Source organism: Ambystoma mexicanum, chromosome 1p (genome assembly GCF_040938575.1).
Source record: "Ambystoma mexicanum isolate Mex_15411 chromosome 1p, UKY_AmexF1_1, whole genome shotgun sequence".
NCBI classification, from domain to species: Eukaryota; Metazoa; Chordata; class Amphibia; order Caudata; family Ambystomatidae; genus Ambystoma; species Ambystoma mexicanum.
In genome coordinates this window covers 244,785,147-244,812,559 of record NC_090921.1, presented here as the reverse complement: position 1 = coordinate 244,812,559, position 27,413 = coordinate 244,785,147, and the positions used below count along the sequence as shown (strand labels likewise).

The 27,413-nt window shown below is 42.2% G+C and overlaps 1 protein-coding gene across 2 annotated transcripts in view; it reads left to right on the top strand.

Annotated features, from left to right (window-relative positions):
• LOC138568674 (polyunsaturated fatty acid lipoxygenase ALOX15B-like) overlaps positions 1-27,413 on the top strand; it is a 245,032-nt gene that overhangs the window by 203,151 nt on the left and 14,468 nt on the right. For both annotated transcript variants that reach the window (XM_069646459.1, XM_069646458.1), the window contains exons 11-13: positions 2,211-2,332; positions 3,231-3,331; positions 4,869-5,039. In XM_069646459.1, the coding sequence (XP_069502560.1) occupies positions 2,211-2,332; positions 3,231-3,331; positions 4,869-5,039 (394 nt within the window). The remainder of the gene's footprint in view (positions 1-2,210; positions 2,333-3,230; positions 3,332-4,868; positions 5,040-27,413) is intronic.

The window sequence follows — 27,413 nt, the reverse complement described above, 5'->3', positions numbered from 1 at the left end:
ATTGTGTACCCTTAAATATGATCCAATTTGAATTGGGTCTGAATTCTTTGATCTCAGTTGTTCAATTAAGGACCTTGTTACTATACAGGAAATTGATTGGTGAAAGAAATCCTTGTATGCATTAATGGGTTCGCAAATGGAGAATGGAGAGGTGGGGGGAGGAGATTTTCAACTATGAACTCATGTGGAACATTATGCGGTGCCCCTGGAATTGGTAAATCCTGGACACACATAGGTCAAAATGTTAGCGAGATATTATATGGATATGTGCAGCAAGGACTAGGTTTGGTTCATATATGGAAATAAGCATAGATTCTAAAAAAGGGGAACGCTTTTGAAATACCTTAAAGTTTCCGGATAAGCATTAGAGATACATTCATGAAGTTTAGAATTAAGTTTCTGCAAACAAGTGAGGTGTTATCAATTCGAAGTCAAAGGGAGAGTGCAATTTGTCAGTTTTGTGAAGATTCATTGCAAACGCAAAAACACCTGATGCTTTCTTGACCGTCACTGCAGAATATTACGGAAGAGCTGTTTAGCTGATTTGTTTACTGAATTTTTGGAGATGCATCCTACAAGGTACTCATTTGATTCTTTTATTTAGTGTAGTTAAAAGTAATGATCACATGACATATTAAAATGTTGTTGTAGGGTGGAGGATTTGTTAATTATGACCTGTGACAACTTGGTTGTAAATATTACTTTGTTTTAATTCAAAACATATTTTTTCCATACCTAATTGTTAATGTATCTTTAGTGGTGCGATAGTTGAAATGGAATCATTAAAAGTATTTATGTGGTGTATAAGGTTTTGAATAAGACCAATTACAATAAAAAAATGTAAAAAACATCTTTTAGATTGGACGCTCATTACTATTGGGTGTGGACTAAGAAGGGATGTACAAATATCACATTTTAAAATGTGATTTTTATTGTAAAACCATCCTTTTAAAAAGGAAGTAAGCATTGAAGAATTTGATGATGGGTCTGATATTCTGCTGGATTTTGTATATTGCTGAATGGATTTGTTTTACTGTGAAAGGTTTTGTTTTAAGCCAAACACGGTTTTAAATAAAAAATAATATAGGATAGAGATGCACAGCGGGCTTTATGAACTTTTATTATGGATTTCGCCCATTAATGGCATGTGCAACTACAGACTCGGGTGAAACTATAACATCACATACTTTGGATTCAATAAGGTCTACAATCCTTCACTGAAAATGGGCTTCATAATTCAAGCAACCAATACATGTTCAGATGTATTGAAAAGGCTTTTATTCATAGAGCATTCCCGCAGCCATTAAGGATATTTCCCCTTCAAATAGTTCCTACAAGCTTTTGAGCATGTTAATGCACCTGATGCAGAGATCGCCATGTAACCAGAATGCCATAGATTTAAATCCCTGTGAGTCATCTAAAGTAGGCACTTACATTTTTCATCTTTTTGTCAACATGGCAGATGTGTCTAGTGCACTGTATTCAAGTTTTGCTTTCCAGGTAGCCAATTGAAATATTGATTGAAAAATATAGGGTTTAAATATTTTCGGTTTATATTATCTTTTTTTTAGACTGAAAATAGTGCATTTAAATGTCTTGGAGGTGACACTGGCTTCGGGAAATGAGGGGATGAACCTTTTCCCTGAGCTACCTGCCAAAGGAATAGGAAAAGGTTTAGTGGCAGGCGTTCCCATGTGGACTGAGGGTTGTAGGAACACAGTAGATGCTAAGTTGTTTTCTGGGGGTAATAAATTGGTAGCAAGGATGCAACACAATGCTCATAAACCCCTAGAGCTGAAAGAGGATTGGGAAATGTTGATAGTACTGATGCAATGCAAATTTTATAATTCTGTAATGCTTGTAGGGGAAGATATTAATTGGCCTTTAATAATGTGCTTAATACCAGAGACTAGTCACTAAGCATGGGACCGGTATTCAAGCCAGTTTTACTCATTCAGTGTCTTGCTTCCAAGCCCTAGATATGTTGATAGTACTGATGCACTACAAAGCTCAAAACCCCACAGTGCTTGGAGGCTGTGGGTATATGCTGATAGTAATGATGCAATATTCATAATCCTGTAGTGCTTGCAGGAGGTTTTGGATATATTGATCGTATGATGGCATTATAAAGGTCATACAATCCCGCAGTGCTTGTAATGGGTTAGGGTGAGTAGATGGTATCTCATTTAAATTCCTCCCTTTTCTCTTAGTTATGTGTCGGGCATTCTTGACTATTACTATAAGAGTGAGGAGAGCATCCAGAAGGACCCCGAGCTGCAGGCCTGGGTTGCCGAGATCTTCAAAGAAGGTTTCTTGGCGAGAAAGTCCTCGGGTAAGATTGGATAACTTCAGTGCTGGAAACTTGGTGCCTGTCGTATGTGTAAACCAGATCCCAAGTCATGAAAGGTTCAGCTTAATTACATTTATTATTTGATTATCTGGATATAATTGAGATTTTGTAAGCCTACTCGGCTGCATCGGGGTCCTTTCATGTTTGGTACGGACCACGTTTGATATCCCTCTGTTTCTCCAAGCCCAGTGAATAAGCATATCACACCCTGAATACTTGGCTTTTAAAAAGTAAGCCTTTAACTCTTTGTGATATGGGTGTTTGTGCCTGTTATCAACTTTTTTTGGTTTGCTGAATCATACAGATACCAATAGACAATGTATCACGAAGAGTAAAAGGTCATACAATGCAATTTCCTTTCAGGTTACTGGAGATTTTGGCTCATGTGATGAGTGCCCCTTCCACGATTTCTCAGATTTGTCTGAAATGGCTATCACTGCTGGTCAGACTGATGCTCAAAAGGAGCAGGAATTGAAAGGGACATGGACACACAGCCCGGCACACAGCAATGGGCTGCTGTCAACTAGCACCTATAGTGAACTGGAGTGGACTAATATTCTCCTTCATTCAACATAAAAAACAAAAAAAGATCTGATTTGTGTTTCTAAAAAACAGCTACGTTCTTTGCAATGCTCAAGCATCCACAGATCTAGATAACCGAAGACAAACTCCATCACCAAGCACCCAAATGTATTCAATTTCCCATAACCTGAAAGTGTTGCAGTGCTGATGCTACAGGAAAAAGCAACCCAGAGATGTGATCACAAGACCACACCTGTCACCCTAGTCTGGATCTGGACTGCTCATGTATGTAGTGTTCTGGTGCTCTTGAACATGTCCATCGCAGTTACTGGTTTTCTCCTGGTTTCTTTTCTCTTAGGCATCCCTTCTTCTCTGGAGACCCGCGCGGAGCTCATTAAGTATCTGACCATGGTGATTTTCACATGTTCAGCTCAGCATGCTGCTGTCAACAGTGGGCAGGTGGGTCGGAATGCGCTGCACTTTCTTTCGGAAATCAATATCTGCATAGCACTGGCTGTGGCCACTGGCAACAAGAACCTCTGTCCTTCTCCAAAGGGCATTTGTGGTTAAGCCTCAACAGAAGTAAAACCTGTAGGGTGATGCCTGCTCTTCAGAGGCACCAACCTCTTTCAGTAGTTTGTAAAGGACATATGTGACCACATACATTTAAACTCAAAGGAAGGTCATGCTATGGTAAATTCTGAATTGAACTATGAGCAGACTCATGTGGGTTTGCAACACATTTACCTCATTCTAAATTTGAACTTGTCCTGTTGTAAATAAGTGATGCTTGACTTGTGATTTGAGACTTAAAGGCTGACACAAAATGCAGCTGTCATTTTAACTCACCTTAAAGAATTTCATATATACAGGGAGAAGCTTATGGTGGGACGGAAGGAAGCCGCTATGAGCTAAATCAGGCCCTTTGCAATGAAGGGAGATGTGGTCCAATGATGAACCTAATTCTAATTCTGGCTTTATACCTGAGCCTTGAAATATTTTATCACTCTCTGCCTCCGCTGCCTTATCTTACAACAATTGGAGCATTTAGAAAAAAGAAAAAGGGCTGCATTAACATTATGAGGCGGGCGAACCTCCTGCCCATAAAACTGCTGAAGTGGGTATCCAATCTGCCATCTATTTGCAAGGTATATAATTGCTGGATGAAGCCCTGCTCTTGTCTGGTTTAGCCAAATCTTCCCAATCATACAAGCGGGATTCATGCTCATCCCTAAAGCCATGGGAACTTCACCCATCCCTATTAAACATTACATACATTTTGAAACTGTCACTGGATATAATAGAAAGCAGAGAGAATTGTATATTTTCATGTTTCTATCAGACCTAACATGTGAGACCAAAAATGCACGAGGGAAGCTTACATTGGGCAATTTGAGTATAAGACTTGAACACGTTTCTGCCTTAGGAGATCTACACATGTATTAATAGTCATTGGGAAATACTGAAGCCGCAGTAGTGTTGGGATTATGGTACTGATGTCCTTCTTAAATTTACTGAAGAGTATTTTGTTCTCTGAGCTGCTCATACTGATGCTGTAGACTCTCCCTCTAATTCATTGAACACATTTTGAATATCACAAATAAATGTTTTCCCTTTTGGTTTCTGGAATTTGCTTTTGCCACAAATCCTAGAAAAACTCTTTTAAAAAGCATCAACTAATGTCAATGGCACACACTAGAAAGTGATTCTGTACTTTTAGGAACTAGAAATTGGGTGATTGGGACCAATAGATAATGGCTGGTAGGTGTGGCTGGCAAGGGGTAGCTTTTTGTACTTTTGTCCTGGCCAAGCGAGCATGACCTCTTAGCTACCCTGCTCCCATCATGTGGCAATGTCATCCTCATCAGTAATGATTCTTTAATTGGTGTATTCTCGCTCTGACGTGTTCCTATAACCTGTCTGTTAACCTCCTGCTGCCCGAGGTCCCACCTTGCTAAAATATTGTTTTTCTTTCCTTTTGTATTTGCCGCTGTAGTTTGATTTCCTCTCCTGGATGCCCAACAGTCCAAGCTCAATGCGCCAGCCTCCTCCCAAGATTAAGGGCTTGGCAACACTGGAAAGTGTCCTGGAAGCCCTGCCTGAGGTGGGCATCAGCACCAGCGTAATGACGACTGTCTGGACACTGAGTAAAGAGCCTGGGGACATGGTAAGGATTGTTTTCTCGCTACTTTCATCCTGCTGCCTCCCACACCCAACCGGTGAATAACTTGGGCCACATTGTGAATGGACCAGATCCATGGCTTTGAAGTTTAAAAAGCATGTTAAGTCACGCTGCTTTGCCTATTGAAATCCTTGATAGTCCTTATATGTGACACACTGTGAGATTTAAGATTGAACGCACCAGAGTTAAGCAGTACTTTTTATGTTCTTCCTTTTCTGGTGGAAAATGCATGTGCCACACAAGTAAAAAATATCCAACATTGTAACTCCCCTTTTCATTACCATGTTCCAATGCCATAAGCTATTGTATCTATTAAACATTTATACACCACGAATATTCTCACACCTCCTAGCAACACTCCCCAGTCTCTGTATATTCCCCTCTATACCTGTATTTTGGAGAAACCTTCCAGTCTACCTGCAGTGCAGGAATTCCCAACCATTTGTGAAAGAGAGAGAGGAAGGACTAACCGTACTGAATCACCATGGAGGTTTACATGTTAGCGCCACTTCACTGAAGTAGTGCTTGAAATATTATTCCACTGAGAAAATGACATTCATTATTAATCTCATAGTAGAAGGTGCACTTGTTTTTTTTTCTGTCCTGAAAGTAAATTTGAGTGCAGTGATCTTAAGCGCATCAAGAGTATGATTTGGTTCCAAGACATGCTCACCTATTGGACTGTCTTTCCTACATCTCTTGATTTTATGCTGGTGGAGATGTCTGTGCTTTTGTTATTGTTGGGCAGTTTCTCCCTTGTTCTAACATCCCCTGGGACATTTCATACACCTAATCAAGTACACAGCATTGTTTAATGCACCTGTGAAATTTCCTCAATTTGTAATCCTGCCCCGAACAGGTTAGACATAGTTTGTTTGTGCATAGCCTGGTTCAATTTTCTGTACTATGTGGAGGTCCCAGCCCCTTTCTCCTGTCCTTGCTGTGTTTGTCTCCTGTGTCTGTGACTGTAGGGCTTCCAGTTCATTAATGAGATGTTCACAGAAAATAAGTGGACTGTGATGAAAGGCATACCTCTGTGGTGCCACACAGACACACACAATTTCCTTCTATCTACACAAAAGGAAAACTTGCAATCTATATACAAGAGGCCAAGAGAGAAAAAACATTTAATTTCCAAACACGCATACACCTAGCACAAGTTGCAAAACTGCAAACACTTCAAAATACAGAGATCTCTCAAACCCTGAAGCCATGACCACCCAACCTAACTAACCCATTTTTTATTTTTTTACTGGTTCAAAAAATTGAACCTTTCAAAAAAGAAACAAAAAACCGTTTAGAACCATGCTTGTTACATCCATTACATTTCAAATGGAATTCTTTAGGTTTACTTCTTACAATGTGAGACAATACTAAATTAAAATAAAAGTAAGATCTATACAAAAATTACTCTTCAACAATACAATACATCATATAGGAATACAAGATTTGTTTCAATTCTATTTCGATCTGTCAAACATTTAGATCAATTTTCAGAGATTCCTCTCAACTTATTTGGATTTTGTCCCACTTGCTTTCAGTTTGAAATATTGAATCAAGATACTGGATGATTGCAATTCGTACTGTTAGTTTGTTGTTAGTGAATAGCCAATGCCATGCTTGTGTCTGACTCATTGGAGTTAATGAAGCGTTAACTCTCATAAAATACTGTTTGTGTTTGGCTGTCAACTTTGGCCAAGATAGTAAGCAATGTTGGAGGGTTTCTTTTTGAGACTGATCACTACACAAACGACTGTAATTTTGTTCTTGAGAAATTAGTCACCTTCTGGCTAATATATCTCGGTTATGCCACAGGTTAAGCTTAAATCGTAGATATTGCTTGTGTATATACAGGGAAGGACATTTAAATGGATAATCCACTAGTCTCCCAACTTTTTTGTGCCCAAAACGATTGTCAAAATCTTTAAGTGTCACATTTGTCTAATGTGAGGATCCTATCGTGTTGAGTTTAATTTTTGCTCAAGCAGGATTATATAGCACCGTCTCAAGAGGTATAGCAGCATCTGCAAGGGCATTTAGGTGCTTTACTATTGGAAATGTATCTTTAGCTGATAAAAGGTGACATGCCAAAACTCCTAAGACATTAGCTGACTGTACACCTAGCAAGCATTTTCTCAACATTGTGCACATTTTCCATTGTACTTGTGAATATAGCGATGCTAGACCTAGCTCAAATTGAATTACGATGAGAGGAGTGCTATTTGGATGCTGTAATATGTTTCCAGAACTTGCCTTCAAGCATGACCCAGAACTTGTATTTTTATTTTTTTGGTAAACTGGCTCCTGAGCCATATGTAAGTACCGGAATTGCCTTTTGTTTATAAAACATGATGATAAGTTTATATGAATATTTTGCAAATCTATAAGTCAATACTTTGGCTTGTGATAGCAAGGATTGTAGTTTGCACTTTATATTCAGCTCGGTGGTCAGTCAAAATATCCCAAAAAAAATCTCGACTAACAATAAGGTCGGGAAAAAAAGACCGAAAAAAAAGTTGAATTTCTCTTTTTTTAATTATATATTTATTTTGGGGTCCGGGATTTGAAAAAAAATGGTAAAATAAATAAAAAAGGGTGTTGGGGGGGGATACCCCCCATTTCGAATAAAAAAGTCATAAAAAAAATTTGAGATTTTTTTTTTCGAGATTATGACCATAAACCATTCAGCTCATGTTCATGATCTTTCAACGTGTTTGTTATAGTGACTCCCAAATACTTGTATGACAATACTCTCTCCAGGTTCACTTTTCCCACACTCCACTGGTATGAATTAATTCTGGTGTTTGTTATTTTTACAAACCAGAATTTGAGTTTTAGCTGTATTTATTATGAGGTTGTTCTTGAGCACACAGATTATGTAATCCAATTGGGTTTGGGACAAGAGAACCAAATCGTCTGCGTACAAAATATAACTTTTTTGTTGGCAGCCTAATTTGAGAGCATCGCTCCTGGTCTGTCGAAATGCATAAACATGTTAAATAACGTGGAGGCTAAAATGCACCCTTGCTTGAGACCTCTGTGTCAGGATATTGGTAGATAGGGTTCCATCTAAAGTTAGCCTGACTTGCATGGTGGTGTTCATGTGCAAAAGCATAATCAAGGCTAATAGGGAAGGTGGACAATTGTAATTCCTTAGCTTCTGATATAGTAAAACCCTATCAATCAACTGAAACGCAACCCTAAAGTCAACGAATGCGATGTGTATATAGGTTAATTTGAGCAGCATATAATGTTAGGGGTCGTTCCCATACCTGTCACAAAGCCTGCTTGGAAGGGATCCATTAGTTGTGTAGAACGGGCCCATTGATTTTCTTTCAATGGAACTCGAGAACATTTTTCCAGGAGCGTCTAATAACGCAATTGGCCTATAGCTATTTGGCATTTGCCAATCTCCCTTTTTATATATTGGCACAGTTAAGGAATGTCTCCATGTCGGTGGAATTGTTTGAGAAAGATTTATCAGGGTGAATATATTAAAGAGAATCGCGGCCCAAATGGCTGGATGTTGTTTAAATAAATAATTTGATAAACTATCAGGACCACAGGCTCTCGAACGAGTAATCGATCTTATACATATGTCCTGACGATCAAATGAGAGATGACATTTTGTTGGCAGAATCAGGGAATCCAGACTCGAGCAGTTTACTGGTGGTGCATAGAGGTCGGTGAAATGTTTTACCCATTTGCCTTCAGTGACAGTTTGCTTGGATTGTTCCGTGGTTGCCTTGGGACATCTGATTCAAAATTGCCCAGGTTTTTGCTATGTTTTTATATTGCAATATGTTTAGCATATTTCCGCCGTCCTTTTGGTAAAGTGAGGCCCGTCTGGCTCGTAGCCAATTTTTATATTGAGTTCTGCCAAGCAAAGCACTTCTGATTTCCCTTGGTTGCTTAGATGCATCACATTTATCAGCTCTAGATGTGGCTTTCCTAGCTTTCAATTCGCTAACCTAACAATGTACAGGACGTTTCTGGCTTTGGAATTTAGATGGTTTATGCTGCAATACTTGCATCATGCTGCTATATATGGTATTTCGCGGTTGCAGACCTTGGCCAATTGAGTTATGTTAGTTACCAGGGAGGAGTTAAATAGCCATAAAGATTGCTCCGAGCATCATAGTCTGTTTTCACTAGGGTTAATAGTTAAACCTGAGATGGCTGCACTTGTGTTCGCCCTTTTTCCAGTTGGTGATAGTCCATTTGGTGGTAAGCTGATCGGTATCGCTGCATAATATCCCCAACAAAAATATTGCCGTAGATATGGCTGTTTGGTTCGCCATAGGTGATATTTTTGTTGGGGATATTATGTGGGTGCAAGGGTTGCGGGGGTGTCCCCTGCAGGATCCATGTGTGAATATTGCCGCAAAGCTATGGCGATATTTTTGCATTGCGATATTTTTGTAGTGGAATTCACCTGGAACCAGCTGATCGTGATAACTTTCATTCACTTTTAGTACCCAAAAGTCCAGAACAGCAGGAAAAAGGGAGTCACTTAAAATAAATGTAGGCAATGGTTGCACAACAAATGCCTCAACGCCACGTTGGATGGGGGAATTTCGGATTCAAACGATCCATTGAGCATTATTAGATTGTGGGTTTTAATATATTGTTTCCATTGTATTACTCTAGATTTGGCTTTTGTAGTCGTTATTCCCATATAGTTCAAATTGAGGTCACCTGCTATTTCAATATGATTAACAGATGTATATTGAGTGACTATCACCATTAACTTGCTTAACTCCTCCATGAAACGTGTCTGATAAGCCCACCGGATTCCAGTACAGGTTAATTGCATATACACAAGATTGGATTGTAATTTTCTAACATTTGCATAAAAATGTTTGGCATAGCCCAAAGTTCCACAAGTGTGCCAGTTTTAATTTTACAAGCGACAAGCCTGAAGTCGGGCGTCCATTAACTCTACTAGCCGGATTCAAGAATATGTCATAGTCATCCCATAACGGTGGATTCATGAGCCATGTTTCTTGTAACATTACTATGTTATATTCTAAGAGGTTATGGTTGGAGTTGTGTTAACAAATTTTTAAAACCTCTTATGGTCTAGCTAGCTAACATTAAGTTGTCACTTTGGTTAGACAGCATTGGTTATTTTTGGGCTCCCCTTCCTCTACAGGTGCAAGCGTTTTGAGTCAAACAGTTATTGTTTGTATATACTGTCTGAAGTGTGGCTATATCCTCTGCGGACTTAATTCTGACCAGATCGCTTTCTAATGACTGAACCTCTTCTGTCAGAATTATAAATCCCATTTTGAATAGGCATGCTTTTGCTGAACAAATTGTATTTTGTATAACTCTGGAGTTCATCCATAATCTTCCAGATGATAAATCAGTGTCCTTTGTGAATTCAACAAGTGCTATATCTGTTGACATAATGTCTTCCAGTTGTGGAATGTCGGAAAAAATTGCTGAGACTGATTTTCGATTCAGATCATATTGTGATTGGATGAGGGCGACATGCCATGGTTAGGGTGTATAAGGCTGGGCGCTTAGCTGATAATTTAAGGGCCTTTCCGTTGGTCCCGCCGCCACATACCTTACTACTCACGATCTCTCCGCTTGGGTCATTTGTGCTAATGAGATTGGCTAAGGCCATTTGTAACAACTGTAAAGCTTGGGAAGACCTCATCGATACATTTGTATGGTCTTTAGGATTTCTCGCAAAAGCTACATAATCATCTTGATTTCCATTCATGGCATGAGTTATTAAACTTTTTGTGGGAGCTAGAGAGGACTTGAGCTCAGTTTTCTGTGGGTGAGCGCGATTTGCTCAAGCTGTAAAGTTATCATTTTGGCTTGGAAGAGACTCTTTATTCTGGTTGATGTGAGATTGGGGGGAGATTATAATCACACTGTCCCCGGTAGGTACACTGGTCGGGGTCACTATTGACATACGACCCGCCATATAGGCACCTACGGCCTTGCAAATCTCTTTATGATCGCTCTCAGGTTCAGGGTGTTTGCTTTTGTTCTGTAACAGATTAGCAGCTTTAACTAAGTTGTCAAGTGGTGCATACAATAATGCTGAAGCTTCATTGGGCTCTGATTCAGTTTGTGCTTTTGCTAAATCTTGCGAATGGTATTTTTTCGTAATGGTCTTAGAAGCTATTATAGAGTTTTTCATTGACTTTGGAATAGTAAAGGCTTTAAAAAAATTGTTTTTGAAGAGGTAGGTTTGGTCTGCTGATTTTGATTTTTAGATTTGATTTGTGCATTTGTTCCTTTAGGAGCTCTTTTGGGGTTAGCAAAGATTGTGTAGGCATTTTTATTTTTGGGAGACTTAACTTGAGCAGACTCATTGTCTTTCACCAGTGTAATTACTGCAATGGGTGTATCTGGAGAGCCGTTTGTATCTCGTATGACTCCAGTAATTGTGGGAATTACGCATCGCTGTTCAATCTCTATTGTTTTATCTATTATTTGAGAACTTTTTGACCATTTGACTGCTGCCATCTCGCTTAGATCTTCCTTTCAAGTTATTCTGTAGATGTGAGGAACATTTCCGCCTGCCATTGAAGAATTTTTTCAATTTGGTTATGTTGCTTGTTCATTTTACCATCTAATGTATCAAATAATTTAGTCATTGTTTTGAGCGCTAAATTCATGGTGGTAAGCGTGACTTCCAATACTTTAGAGAGCGGATTATTTTGAGCTACCATACGTGGCGTTGTGGACTCGCCTCTTAATTTTCTAGGGGTAGGGGCAATGTAAGAGGCAATAGAACTTCTACTGGATTGACTTGCATCAACAAATAATACACAAGATCTTGACACATTTTCGGGCAAGTCTTCTTTTGAAAACCTTGCGTTAGGCGAGACAATTACGATTTCTACCTCCTCATCTAACAATGGCGGTGAAGCCGGATTTGCGACTGCATTTTCTACCGTGTTCACTGCATTATTTAGTAACATGCTGTCCGAAGGTGAGGAGAGTATATCACAGATGTTATTGGAGTTATTTTATCCAAAGCCTTGAGCCTCCGTTCTGTCAACCTCACCACAGGGGTAGGTGTGGGCATTTCTACTTGCAAAAACTGTCTGTGCATTAGGCAGCTATAGTTTGCTTAGTAAACATGAGATTCCCAGATTGATAGTCTTTACAATATTTTCGGATATCTGCATGCACATCTTCGATGAATGCACATTTCTTAGATTTGGAATATATTCTGCCAGTTGGAGTCGAGCATGTTACATTTAACGCTCGTTTTGTTCCATTAACAGACTGCGAGCGTGGTCTCGCTCCATTGCAAGGCAGCATTGTTTTCAACGGCATGCCGGTTTTTAAGGTGGGCCTGGATTCTCAGAGCCACCCACAAAGTGGCGACTTTAGGCGGAAGATAATACAATCACAACAATACGAAACGAAAAACCTGCGCTGCACCCAAGAGAAGTACGAGTAGCTGCTTGAGCACTGCCTCGCCAAACTCAGCAAAGAGGCACTCAGCGGGTACTCCGCTTAGTGCACGTGCGGGTACTTGTATTTGTTTGTTCATGCCAAAAGAGGGCAGGGTTTAGGAAATAACACACATTTTACGTTTTCTTTACTTCATGCAAGCTGATTCAGCAAGTGATGTCCAAATGAGTGAGAAGTCCAACGGGAAGCACGACTGGCAAAGAGGCACTCAGCAGGTACTCCACTTGAGTACCCCATCACAAATATGGACTGAAGAAATATCTACAGGCTTTAAAACACAAATAAAGACCATCTAAACAAAAGTTGACGGGAGAGGTTGGGCAGGTGCTGAAGTGGGAGAGTGGAAGGGCTTGTTAAGATTACCTGCACATCACCCTAAGGACTACATCACATAGCAGTGGGTTTCCCTGGCACCAATGGTTCCTAGTCTCTAGCTCAATGCCCGCCTTAAAGGTGAGTGTTGCAACATCTGCATAAACAGTGTCACCCTCCAATCATCCATCCGTACACACATTAATTAAATATTCAATCCCTATGCACAAACAAGCGCTGGGTATTAATACAATCACCATCAACCAATATATATTATAGGACGGCTGTCGCTGCACTATATTTAAGGTGATTGCCTAGATTCATAGCAAATCCGAAATTATATTGCTAATAACTATTGACTTGAATGATGGATTTGGTTGATATTTTTTAAACAAAACATTTGTCCCAGCCCCCCCACAGACTGGACATTTTGGGAAAGATTTGTTAAGAAATGAAAAAATTAAGAAAGCAAAACAGTTTTTAGCGGACACCCATTCTTTTTCCGATAGAGAAAAGGTTGTGCCTGCTGAAGCACAAACGCTGGATGGATTTGGACCAAATGAGAAACTTGTGTTGACTTCATTTCCTGGACATGTTTAAATGAAGAACTTTTGACTTGCTGGATGGATTTGGATGATATTTTGAAAACTGCAAACCCTGAGAACAATACAATTTTTGAACTGCTTTAGTTTGTAAACCCCTGCGCAGATTTGGAACAAATTGGGCACAAAGTGTTAACTTAATTTCCTTGACTGGCTTGGGGAAAATCCATCCAGTAGATTTTAAAATATTCAGCAGAGAAGGGGGTGCTCCTGTTCCTTAAACCTTATATCGCCTTGCTGTTTTGCAGCAGTGAGGCTGAGCAAGGTGAATTACTTTTGACTTGCTGAAAGGATTTGGATAACATTTTCCAAATAAAAAGGCTGTCAAAGACACCCCCAAACTGGACGTTTGGGAACATTTCGTTAAAAACTGAAATAATTATGACAACATAAAAACGCAGTTGTCAGCAACTCCCATTTATTTTCCCATAGAGAAAATGTGCAGTTTTTGAACAGCCATAGCATGAAAACCGCTTGGCAGATTGGGACCAAATATGAAACAATGCGGGCACAAAGCATTGACTTAATTCCCTTCATGATTGGGACCCTTTGCCCCTTTAAATCTTTATATATATATATATATAGGCTTTGGAGCATTGCAGCAGAGAGGCTTTTCAGAAATGCTGCAAGTGATATCATCGGGAGAAGCTGAAAATGAAAGAACTCAAAACACTTATTTGGAGGAGGAAAAAAGCATTCTCTCAAACTTTGGAATGGCCTCCCCATATCCTTGCAGAGTCTAATAATGTTCTTGAATTCAGAAAGAGACTCAAAACTCTTCTGTTTACAGGGTCACTCCTAGAGGAAAACTAATTGTTTTGAGAGACATTGCTTAGATGGCCTGGCCATAGGCGCTACATAAATAGTGATAGCAATCATATCAGCCTAGAAGTCATGAGTGGCAAAGAAGACACCATGTGAAGTCAGATCTGGGGGAGGAAACTAAAGTACAAAAAAACCTTTGAAATTGAGTGAAAACACATTAGTTAAGAGTTAAGGTGTTCAGATTTTATGCAACAAACCCCCTAAAATTCAGCACTCCCACTTCAAGCAAGTGCACTTACTATGCGGCCCCTGTTGCACAGCGTATACACACAATGATGGAATGACTGGTGACATTGCGAATTAAATCACACATGGCATCAATGATGACATCACTGGTGTTACTAATGACATCACTTATATCACTAATTACATCATATGACATTATTGATCAAATGCATTAGAATATCTTTGGTCACCTCTTTTGATACAGAGTGTATTTTATTACACTTCACAATAACCTAACATGGAACAACATACTGATACAGAAGTATCATAATGTGTGGAGCATCCATTTATAATACTTATCAACTTATAATATATTTTTTATTTGAAATGTTGTGTTATAGAAATGGGTTGAATTTCATATATTAGTAAGCAAATACAATACTTAATTGCAGGGAAACTACCTGATTCAGGTAAATCTATTTCGGGTATTTCAAAAAAATATATAAAAAGTATATGTAGTAGTAAAAATAAGAAGTAAAAACATGTTTAACAGTAAGTGATATGAAAATAGTAAATTTACACATTTAAATTTACAATTCTCCCTGATGTAATAACATTACATGAACACATTTTCTAAGTTTGGTTAATATACAAAAACAAATAATTTACTTATACTACATAATTAAATTTAAAAGAAAAACATGATTAGAAAGAAAATATTTAATTAGACATGGCAATTGTATTGATATTTTTAGTCATTTCCTTTAAAAATAAATTATGGATTTGAATTGCAATATAACGGATTACATTCCAAAGTATGTAATACTTATATACTGCGATTTTGTGTAATAATCTCTTTATGCTTCTACAAGTGTGCACTTCACACTACATTTAAAGAAACCCGGGAAAAATACAATGTACTGTGTAAGTATGAAATAATGTACATAATGTTATGTAACAAAACCACTAATATCAGTGATGTCATAAGTGATGCCATCGGAGATGTTATCAGAGATGTGACGTGTAATGTAATTAGTGGCTATGGCTACCAGAGAAAACTATTGATGTAATATGTACAGTGGCCAAGGACGAATGCCAAGGGCCATGGGTCGTAGTCCCCAAAGAAATGTATTGGTCCAACACATACAGTCGCCACGGCCGAAGACCATGTCTAGTAGGCCCCAAAGAAACCTATTGGTTTGGTAGATACTTTGGCCATGCCGTGGCTAGTGGGCCCCAAAGAAAGCTTCTCATGCAACATGGGCAGTGGCAAAGGCTGAAGCCATATAGCAACAGGTCCACAAAGAATGCTATTGGTGTAGCATGGACAGTGGCCAATTCGTATGTCCCTGGCCACTGCTCATGGCCTTTCAGCCATGGCTAGTGGGCCTGAAAAAAGCTATTGGTGCAAAAATGGACAGTGTTCAAGGCCAAAGGTTGTGGCCATGGCTAGTGGGCCCCAAATAACCCAATTGGTGCAACATATACTGTGGCCATTGTCAAAGGCCTTGGCCAAGGGCCACAACCAAAGGCCATGGCTACAGGTTCCCAGAGAATGCTATTGGTGCAACATGGACAGTGGCTAAGTTTGAAGACTGTTGCCACTGGCCGTGGCTGAAGGCCATGGCTAGTGAGCCCCAAAGAAACGTATTGGTGTAACATGTGCAGTGGCTACAACCAAAGGCCATGGCCACTTGTCATGGTGGAAGGCCATGGCTAATGGGCCCCAAAAAAAACGACTGATGTAAGATGTACAGAGGCCAAGGCGGGCGGCGGTGGCCAATGGTCGAGGCTGAAGGCCATAGATGGTGGGCCCTGAAGAAAGCTATTGGTGCAACATGGACAGTGACCATGGCCAAAGGCCATGGCTAGTAGGCCCCAAAGAAACTATAGTATAAAACAAGGCTTAATATTCAGTGATAAAACTTTAGTTGAGAGTTTCAATGTGAAAGGTACATAGCAACAAATCCTTTGAAATTCACTGAAAAACGTTTAGTTTGAAAACCGTTAAGTTGAATAAGACATTGCAACAAAACCTTGTATAGTTTGGTGACATTATCAGACTAATACTGCAAGAATCGGAAAATAGTTTTTAAAAAAAAGAAATGTTTCACCTGCTGTGATCACATGTACTAGGCAGCGGGTAATGGGTCTTTCTGCCACTTATCATGCTGAAATGCCATGGCTAGTGGGCCTTAAACCTATTGGTATTGGTGCACCTTGTCTCGTAATCTAAAGAAATTACACTATAGGCCTCGTGACACAGTATCCAGGAGACCTTGCTGCTAAAAATTGGCATGTGATTAAAAAAATCACCAAACAAACCAGCCTCACCCATCTGCACAGGCTCTCCTATGTCCCCATCCTAAACAAGCCTGGAGTCCCCCTGTTCACCTTCAACATAATTACCACACAGGAATCCCTGCACATTCTGTGAAACATCAATCATTCACGTTGTAAAGCAGATGTCTCCCCCTTTATCAAAGACTGTGCTGAAACAGCACCCTTCATTGCAGCTTTCATTAACGCTTACTTCACCTCCGGGCTGGTTCCAGCATGCCTGGGTACTCCTGCTTCTAAAAAAAAAAAAACACTGTCGATCAAACCTCACCCAGCAACTACCGGCCCATCACTACAGTTCCCTTCCCCCTCAGAATTCTTGACAGGGCGTCTTACATCCAAACTCAACATCGTCTTGGGCCTAATCAAATTCTTGGTATGCACCAATCTGGTTCCCGCCCATCTGGTTCCCGCCCAGGTCATTACACGGAATCAGCATTCCTAGACTTGAAAATCCAGATGGACAAGATCAGAGATGAGGGAAAACTAGCCTTAATCCTCCACGTTGATCCGTCCGCTGCCTTCGACCTGGTCGATCATAACCTTCTGTGCCAACAACTGATTTCCTCAGCCTCCTTTTCCATGGAAGCAGCCTCCTGGATTGCCTCTTTTCTCAAAGGTAGAGTTATGAAAGTCTTTGCAGAGAATGCCTTTGCAGTGCCCTCCCCTTTAACTGCGGCCCATTAACTGCGGGGTGCCACAAGGGTCATGCATGTCCCCCGTGCTTTACAACATTTTCATGACGCCCCTCTTTGATCACCTTGACTCCTTCGGCATCACCTACAAGATCAGTGCCGATGACACTAATCCTCCCTCTCCTAGCTGGATCCTACCATGCTGATACTACCACACTAAACTCCACCATCCAAGCTTGGATGGCTACCAATGGACTATGCCTCAGCCCTGAAGCAACTGAACCCACTGTACTCAGCCTTCAACATAGAGGGCTCAGTTATCCCAGTCTCTGCATCTGTGAAAACCCTAAGAGTTTACCATGCTTCAACGCTATCCCCTTACCCGCCAAGTCAAGGCCATCTCTTCAGCAGCAGCTTACTCTACCAAACTCATCTATGCTGCCAGAGCCTTACTTACCAATGACAACTGTCTAACCATCGCCCACTCGGTGGTGGGAGCCAGGTTAGACTACTGCAACGCCCTGTGTGCCTGCACCTTGTCTCGTAATCTAAAGAAATTACACTATACAAAACAATTCCCTTTGCGCAGCCCTTAACATACCCCGCTCAGAGCATACCTCAACTACCCATAGAGACGTCCACTGGCTCCCCATCAAAGAATGAATCACCTTCATGACTCTCGCCATCACACACAAATGCATCTCCAAGTCCGCCCCACTATACCCGTCACAAAAAGTCGCCATGTCCCAACCTTCTAGGCCCACCAGAACTCCCTATTCTCACAGGCTTGTGCAACCTAAATTCAAAAGTGCAAAAGCAGGAGGCACAAGCTTCTTGTCATTGCAGCCAAGCAGTGGAACTCCCTCCCACCTGCTGTTAGAGCTGAAGCTTCCTTCTGGGCCTTCCGCAGAGTCCTCAAAATCTGATTGTTCAACTAATCTGTCACGTAAAGCAAACTGTAACCTGCTTGATACTTTGAATGTTGTCGGCTGCCGGTTCCTCTGTAACTTTTATGCCTTCACGCCTTTAGGCCCCATTTAACTGGTGCTACAGCGCCCTGATGCCTTAGGGCTTGTGCGCACTTTACAAATGAAATTAAGAAAACATGCTGGAGAAACCCTATCTGTCCCAAATTCTAATAGGGGTTTCCATGCCCCAACAAAACGAAGTAATGTTCATGTCAGGATGTTAATCCATACAGCATTCCATGTCCTGTGTCCAGAATCCCTAAACTGACCATTACATGCTAAAATTAATACAATGTGTACATTGGGATTTTTGTAACTAAAAACGTGTAACTTTCCCAAAGTTAACACCATAGTTCAAAGTTCTAACCCTTGCACTCTGTGGCGTTTCTCTATCCCTATAGCCACCTACCGGCACTTGACACCTGATGTCTGCACTTACCCTTGCACTTGCCACCAGCTGGCTGCACTTCTTATTTATTTATTGTTTTTTATTTACTGTTTATCCTATGTACTGCACTTCCCCGGCCCCTTCCCCCTCACACGTTTCCCCTTCCCTCCCCTGCACATGCGCGATCTCAATGTCACCTGGCCTAGTAGGATTGTTTGTCTTCCCTCGATCCCCTCCGTTGCCTCGTCGCAAGAATACATTACAAACAGAAAAACATAAATCATACACATAAAGGGAACAAAAATATAACACCATCATATGTCATAAACATTCTTCACATGGGATTAATAGCCAGAATTTAACCCACTATAAGATTTAAATTCGATGAGCCCCATGGCATAGGTTTACAATTGCTAAGGAAAGCTTGCAAGTTGCTGGCCCCACAACCAACCAAAAAACAGTCCTTGTTTTCCTGGGTACACCATTCATTAATCTCAAGACCACGCAATATCTTCATATCTAAAGATCTGACCACACCAGGCCCAATTCTTCGATGCAACCAGGCCAGGACTTTATTCTTTAGTGCATCACTCAGTTCTTTCCCACCCAGCTTCTCTATATTGGTGAGAATAAAAAGTCTGTTGTCCATAATTAAGTCTTTTAAAGTCTTATCCTTAAGTGCCGGCATAGTCTGTTTCCTTGCTCATAGGATTTTTAAAGTGGATGATCAAGTACAAGCTTTTACAGGTTGGCCCAAAACAGATTGGCCTGACTTTAAATTCCTTTGTCCACAGATGGTAAATTATTTGATCTCTCAACCACGCAACCACTTCTGGGAGAGAGATGAAAGGTTCAGCCACTGGCTGGGAATCAGTGATAGGTCTCAAATCCTCGAGTCTCACAAACCATACAGCTTGTATCCGATCTATTTTTTTTCCAATAAAGGAATCAATTGGCTACAATCATTCTGTTGACTTACATGCTGAAGGATCCTAGGTGGAATTATTGGATCTGTTTGACATACATTATTCACCTTGATTATGTGGTAGCTCCCTGCACAATTATCTTGGGAGTCCATCCATTTGCAGAAATCATTGAATTTATTGTACAAATCAAATTATTTGATCGTGTTAGCTTTTACCAATATCCATCAGGTGAGATCTGTGCACGTAGGTTTTCTTCCAAGTCAGGCAATTGTACCGTAGAGAGAATTTGAGGCTTCGACTTAGACTCCATTCCGGCCAACTCCTTATTTCCTTTATTCAAGGCAATGACATCACCAACAATGAGGGCCGAGCCCGCCTTCTCCGAACACAACTATTGCTTCCTGGGCAAACTCAGCGCCTGAACTTCAGAAAGGCTAACCTTCTACAGGGTCTGAAAAATGACCCTGGAGGTAGCCAGCCAGTGTAGTCGCCAGCGGCCAGGCACCGCTACCACATGGGTTAACTGCTGCTGAGGAGACAACTGGAGATATGTTTCACAGAGCCAGTCCCAGGGGGATCAGAACGCATTCATCTTTTGTCAGGCATCCAGCATGCTTTTTTGGAGCACCTTTATTTACGTTTTCCTTCCCCAGGCATAATATGTAAGGAGCAGGTTCCCCTAAAGCAGGTCGCACTGGATCAGTAGCCACTTGAACCAATGGGGTAATTGGGGCACACAGTAGAAGAGGCAAAAGACTGTTCACTAGTGACAGCCCAAGTGCCTACATAAACTGAACAAGCCAAATCACTCCGCACCAGGGCACAGGAAACACTGTATGTCAAGTGCCTCCACTGCCTAGAGCTTGGCAGGTCAAAGTAGACTCAAGAATAACTAGTCAAGACAAACAGACAGAAAAGATCACAGCACTGTTCCGGAAAGGGGGATGTAGTGGAGGATTCAAACCCCATATCATTCCGTCTCTCCTTCCCTGCTCAGCTCACCACATGCAAGTGCTAGAGGAAGGGACCTAGAGATGTCCCGAAAGTGTCAAGCCACACCACAAGTGGCTGCCTCCGACACATTAGACCTCGTAAATTCCAGTTTGGTTCAGGGGGAATGCTCTTCCCTTGAATTTCCTTAAGTGCACATTTCACTTGAATGCACACAGCTCTCTTGAATGGTTTGTTCAATGGGGAATGCCTTTCCCTTGAACCTCCTAGAAGCCCATACAACTCTCTTGTTACTGTTTTACAACTTCACTGAGAGATACTGATGCCTCGACCTTCTCAGTCTTTTCCCTTTTCCTAGTGTACTGTCCTGCCAGGGTATTGCAACTTTATAACTATGCTTTAGAACGGGGTTAGGCCCTCCCTTTTCCAATGTTTGACAATATCCAATTGGGATTTCAATCCCTTGTTTCTCGTGCTCTTCTTTTTGCCTCTGGTTTACTCGCCTGCCAGGGTGTTACAACTTTATTACACGTGTTCGGGTACCAGAATTGCACATTGCCTGGTTCACTATCCTGCCTGGGCTTTTCCACCTTTCACTCACTTTCTGTTGTATCCAGAAAACTATCCTTTTCATATGCCGGGTCACCAACGCTTTTTAAACAATGTCCGCGTCGGTTTTACTTCCCTTGTTTTGGCTCTTAACAATGTGGCTCTTAATAATGTTTGTACCAGTTTCAATGTCCTTCCTTGGACTCTTAACAACATTTGTATTGGTAACAAATATAATGTCTTTATTTACGGAACAATATTTGTAATTATTAACGGTTTCACTTTCTTTTCTTGGACTCTCATGCACTGTGTAACATCCGCAGCATTCACCCTGATGTGCCCCGGTAACACACATACTCTCCCCAGACGTACCTGTCTTCTGTGGCTGCATTGGTGTTCCTCAAATTTCACCCACTGCTTGCGAAAGGTGCGTGCTGCGAGCCGCTCTGCTTCCATCTTCCCTCTGTCGGTATGCGACAGCTCCAGCTGCAATTGACAGACACGACACATTTCTCCTGGTTTTGCTTCTCTGTATGCCGTCCCTGTCCTTCGCATAGCGTTCCGCAGACTTCTCCTTCCTGGCCTTCCGAACAGCATCAGAACAAGGTAGCCCCTGCTGCAGCGTCTTCCACTCTCGCTGCTTCTGTGCCTGGTTCTCTCTCTTGCTGTTCACCTATGTTCATTTTAAAGGTCCCAGTTTTATTTTCCATTCTCCAACAACTAGAATGTTGGTTTACTGCATCTGGTCATACACATCATTCCATCCGTCTTTCTCGTCTCTGTATTTGGAAAGGGGTGGAGAGTCAAAGTGATGTTGGTTAGAAAAATGTGGTAATTCACCATCCACATTACAATAAGTCATAATTGCGTGTTGTAAAGGTACATGGATGTTACTAAGATATATCTGAAGGGTTGTTTTTATGCAATATCCCTCTACCTCGCTGGAGTTGGTCCTCCCCATGTAGTCATCGCCCCAGGGTCAGTCAGGTGGCTTCTGCCTTTCCCTGATCACGTAGGAGAAGCTTCCCTCCAGAGAATCAGTGATGAGATCATCGGATTTGTCACTGTATACACAAACTCAGTGACAGCAAGTGTGTTAACCACAGGCATGAGTGGTTCTGGAGAAGATCCGACCAATATAACATCCTCACCCTGAAAGCCCACTGCTCAGCACTGCCTCAGCAATATAACCTCCTCATCACAGGGAAGGCAAACTACACAGCGTTCATTGAGGAAGTGCTAAACAAGTGCAAATACATTTTCAAAACTCTGAATCACTTTGAGGAACCCATAGACAAGTGCATCACAACTAACAACTTCTACACCAACATAGAGAAGTTAAAAGAACCCATTGATTGTGCCAAACGCACCACAGGCATACTGTGCATACCAGCCGGTAAAATAACAAAATGGATTGAATTCAGGAAATGTATTACAGACGACTTGACTATAACTCTTGCCTCCCTCCAACGCACCAACTACAAAAACAATAGTCTTCTCCTTCAAGGCAATCACATGAGAAGCACTTACACCACTCTTCAGTGACATCAACACACAGCTGTCTAGATGCACTGAAACCAGGAACAAATCCTCTCACGGTTGAAGGCCATAATCAGCCAAGCCAGCTATCACAAATCTAGCCTTCCTTGGCAAGGTCATTAGGAAGGCCGTCCACATCAACTGCCAGTAAGGATCACACGTTGCAATCTCCGACATGCCCACAATGCAACACAGAGACAAGCACCACCCAAGTTATCTACAATGCATTCCACACAGTGAGTAACTTTGCTGAAAATGTTGGGGGGAGACATGACCTCTGAAAAAAGGTGCCCAAGCCAAATGAATCGGGACAAAATGGTGTGCCATGAAAGTTGGAGGGGGGACAAGCACCCCTGTCCCCCCACTAAAATTACGCCCATGATTCCACATCTGGGACAAAGATCATCCCTGTCAATTTGTGCTACTCGAACTCTCATCTGCCTTCAATAGTGTTGATGATTAAGCCCTCCTCAACACCCTCACCACCTGTATGTACTTTGGTGGAATAGTCCTGTAGTGCGTCATCTCCTACTTCTCAACTAGACACAAATTTGTCCAGAGGGTCCTCAACAGAGTCTAGTACTTTCCAATAACCTTCGTAGTTCCACGAGAGTCTATCTTATTCCCAGTCATCTTCAGCCTCTACATGGAATCTTGGAGTATTCCTTGCCAATGCTGATGTAAAGACACAATATGCAGATGGCACATGCGAATCCGCTAAAGGACAGTCTCACCCACATCCAAGTTTGGATGCCAAGCGTCTACTTGAAGATAAACCTAACAAAGCCCAAATGCATTTTCCATGAATACCCATGTATGGAATTAGTGAATGGAAATGCATTGCAATGCATTCATGCCCAAACGTTCATTAGAGCAAAATCCTTTGACCCTACCATTGACGGTGACTTCTCATTAAAAACACACATCACTAAGAAAACACAAACCGCACTCTACCAGCTTGTGCTCCTCCACAATGTCAATCCCATTATCCCAGACCTTAGATATGCTGTCCAAGCCACTGTCATCTTCTACATGACTAGTAGCAACACCCAACTTGCAGGAGTCCCAGCTTCCGCTTTGCCCTCTCTAAAACCCATCCAGCACACTACAGTGCCTCATTTCAGCACTAAGAAAATAGGCTACTCCTTCAAGAATGTGCCTCATTCACAAGACAACCTGCATCGCCTACAAAGCAGTCGCAACCACAAAATGGCAGAGATCATTGGTGGCACACCACTCTTGGATGGCGGACAGACAGTCAGATGAGAGAAGGAGACGAGGTGGCTGAAGAGAGCCTGAAAATGAGCAGAGTGTCATCCACATAGCACTGAAAGTTGGGGCAGAGAGCAGCAATGTGGTAGTAAAGAAGTGCCAGGTATTGGTTGAAAAGCCAGGGAGAGAGGTTAGACCCCTGGGGGACACCACATGTAGAGATAGGAGAGAAGGACTCGAGTTGGACCCTGCCCCGTGAAACACATGATGGTATTAAAGATTACTAGGTGGAACATTTAAAAAAAACTATTTTTCTGATAACTGGTACGTTTGCATGTTAGGTTTGGCGCTGGTCATTACACTGTTTAGGAAGATTCTCAGTTTGTGGCTTCAAACACACTTTCTTGGGGTATAGTATCATTCTGGGCTTTAACCATTTTAATGGCCTAAGGAAGAACACATTTCTTCCAATTTATATGGGAAAGTATTTATGTCTCGGCAGTGAAAGTGTTAAACTCCTGCTCAGCTTGCAAAGGTTTGAGACACACGGAAGAAAGTGGAATTAAGACTCTTTATTTCACAGCAAGTTGAGCTGTCAAACATGCAGCTGTATTGCATATCCTGAACTTCAATACTTTCGCAGTCTGCAATATTTTAGACCATTAGCATTATGTTTGCTCTGGGCTTCAATATTCTTTTCCCAAACAAGAAGTAGATTTTGACAAACGATAGCTATGTGCCCTAAGACCGTTTCCCAGCATACATCGTTCTTAGCCAAACAGGAGTTCACGTCACACAGCACTTTAAGAAATTCTTCCCCAGCGTGCAGTGTTTTGGTACATTAGTTCATGATGGGCTTTTAATACCCCTTCCCAGCATGCAGCACTTTAGACAATTGAGTGTTTACAGCATGCAGTACTCTGGGAAAACATGATTATAAGTGTTCAGGACTCATGTTCCCAGCATGCAGCATTCCACACAGAGCTTTCCAACCTCTTACTGGATTCCTGCTGGTCATGGTGCATTAGACCTCCCTGTTATGCAGCCTTACGTAATTCTGGCAAACTCTCCTTCCGGCCCTCTGTTCCTCCAGGGCTTCGCACAATCTCTTCCTTTGGCCCAGGGGAGTTGCTAGGTCTGAAAAAGACCCGAGGCTAAGCTGATGTCGGAACTGTTGGGACTGGGGGCTATCTAGTCTTTTGGCTGTAGATCCTGAGATTCTATCCGGGGCTACAACCAAAAGACCAGGGGCTATAGCCCCCGTAGCTCCCCCCTAGCAACGCCCCTGCTTTGGCCACTTGTTCGGTATGGCGGGCTTGTCTCTTTCCAGCTATGTGGAATAGTGTGCATTACTCTTCTCGTTCCCTGGCTTTCGCGCCCTCTCGCTCGCTCCAAGAGGCAGGTATGCAGCTTATTCAAGGTGACATCACTTCCTTTTCACATATTAGGCTATGGGTCCAAAATAAGAGAATGTAATGCATAGTGCCTATGCAGATATATATGCCCTGACGCTGTTTTGTAGGTTGGGGGTCAATACCATAGTGTCCTGTGTATAACACACCGGCACATGCATCTAATATGTTTTCTTTACAGGAAGCCATTGTAGTTGGCTGAGAATTGGGGGGAAATGTGTTCTAAGTTGATCAGGTACGATGCTCAAGCCGGATAAAGAGAATTGTGGTAGTCCAGCCAAGAACCAATGGGGGCCAGGGCCAGACATTTTACTGGGAGCTGATAGAAAGGGTAGAGTAGTAACGGAAGGTAGTAGAAACTGCCATTGACTGGACCTATGGAACAAGTGAGTGGATTGTGAACCCCAGATTCACCCCACATGTTGCAGGTCAAGAGGAAAAATCCATGGTAGAAGACCACTTTTTTTTACCAACCAATGCAGGCCTGTCCACTCGTTGACTCAACAATTTTACAAGTTGCCAGCCCCGTCCCCATTCAAACAGGTGTGGAGTTGTAGGTCGTTGGAACGAGAAAATCACCCCAAACGCAGTGAGTGATCTTGGTGGAAAGGAGCCGATAAATATTAGGAATAATGGGCGAGTCTGAGGATCCCCGTGTGACACCACCTGTCAAGACAAGCATTGGCAATGCCTACAGTTTTGGCGTTTACTGACGTTATTTGCATTTATAGGCACCAGGGGGCAAGGAGAGGGTGCAAAGTTTCAAAGGAGTATGTGCTAAGGGGCGCAGGCGTGCAAGACAATGAAATGGAAGGAGAATGGAGCATTAGCCACCCAAATGCGCCAAAACCAAAAAGGGTGCTGTGAAGGAGCCAATATAGCCGAAGCATTACCCCTAAATAGCACATGAAACCAATCCTTCATAAATATGCATATAAACTAAACCAGGGAAGATATGTGCCTAAATTGCCACATCCCGGTTTCACCACTTAACCGAAGCCTGTGTTCTTGTACACATCTTTTAACTAAATAATTCTGGACCTGGGAGTCAAAGTGTGCGGTAGGTGACCATTGTCTATCTCCACCTGCCACACAGAGGGTGCCCACTAACCCAGCAGGCTGATTTCTGTAGAAGGTCCGTTTTACCACTCCGATGAATCGGAGGAACCGTACTTTAGTATTCACAAAGCTGCGCTGGAATTGCGTAATGTAATCCTCTGCAATTTTAGCCCCTGACACTCTTAATGAGACCCGACTGGACGTGCACTCCTCGGTGCACCATCAGTACTAGCCCAGCACACAGATGTTTTCATCTAACGTTTCATTACTGTATGTGGCCAGTGCTGCTTATGAGGAAGTCCACCCCACATGTCGCCCACTTCTCCTGGGAAAGGACTTGGCGTTGATGCGCGGAGGAGACTTGAGAGCCGTTCTCCTCTCCCACTTTCCTAAACCAGCTCCCCTCAGCGGGCAGATGTAGTTACACTGGCACGTTGCTCTCGCTGTGTGATGCAACCAGATTCTACTCCCTCCTCCGCAATGGTAAGGGAACCGAGGCACGTGCCCCGGGTCACCCATTGCAGTCAGGTATCCTTCCTTTCTTCTCCTTCCCCCAGAAGCTCACTGTCTCCAGAGCCCTGGTTCTCTTGAATCTGGCCTACTGTAACAGCCTCTATCTAAATCTGCCTGCCTCTACTCTCCGCCCGCTGCAACTCATCCAGAACAGGACTGCGAGACTTGTCCTTGGCCTCAAGCCCAGGGACCGTATCTCTCCAGGACTGAAATCACTATACTGGCTCCCAGTGACTGCGAGGATTAAGTTAAAAACCCTCTGCATTGTCCACAAGGCCTTCTGGGGCCTTGGGCCAAAATATCTTCAGCTCTCTCTTCCTAAATACCTTCCTTCTCGAGCTCTTCGCTCATCCGCCTCCAACTCCCTCGGGGTCAGCCGCTTCTCCAAACAACGAGTTGGGGGCAGATCTCTCTCTGCTGCAGGGGCCTCCCTCTGGAACAGCCTTCCTGCCTCCCTGAAACTTGAGGAGAACCATCTCCGGTTCCGGAAGCACCTCAAAACCTTCCTCTT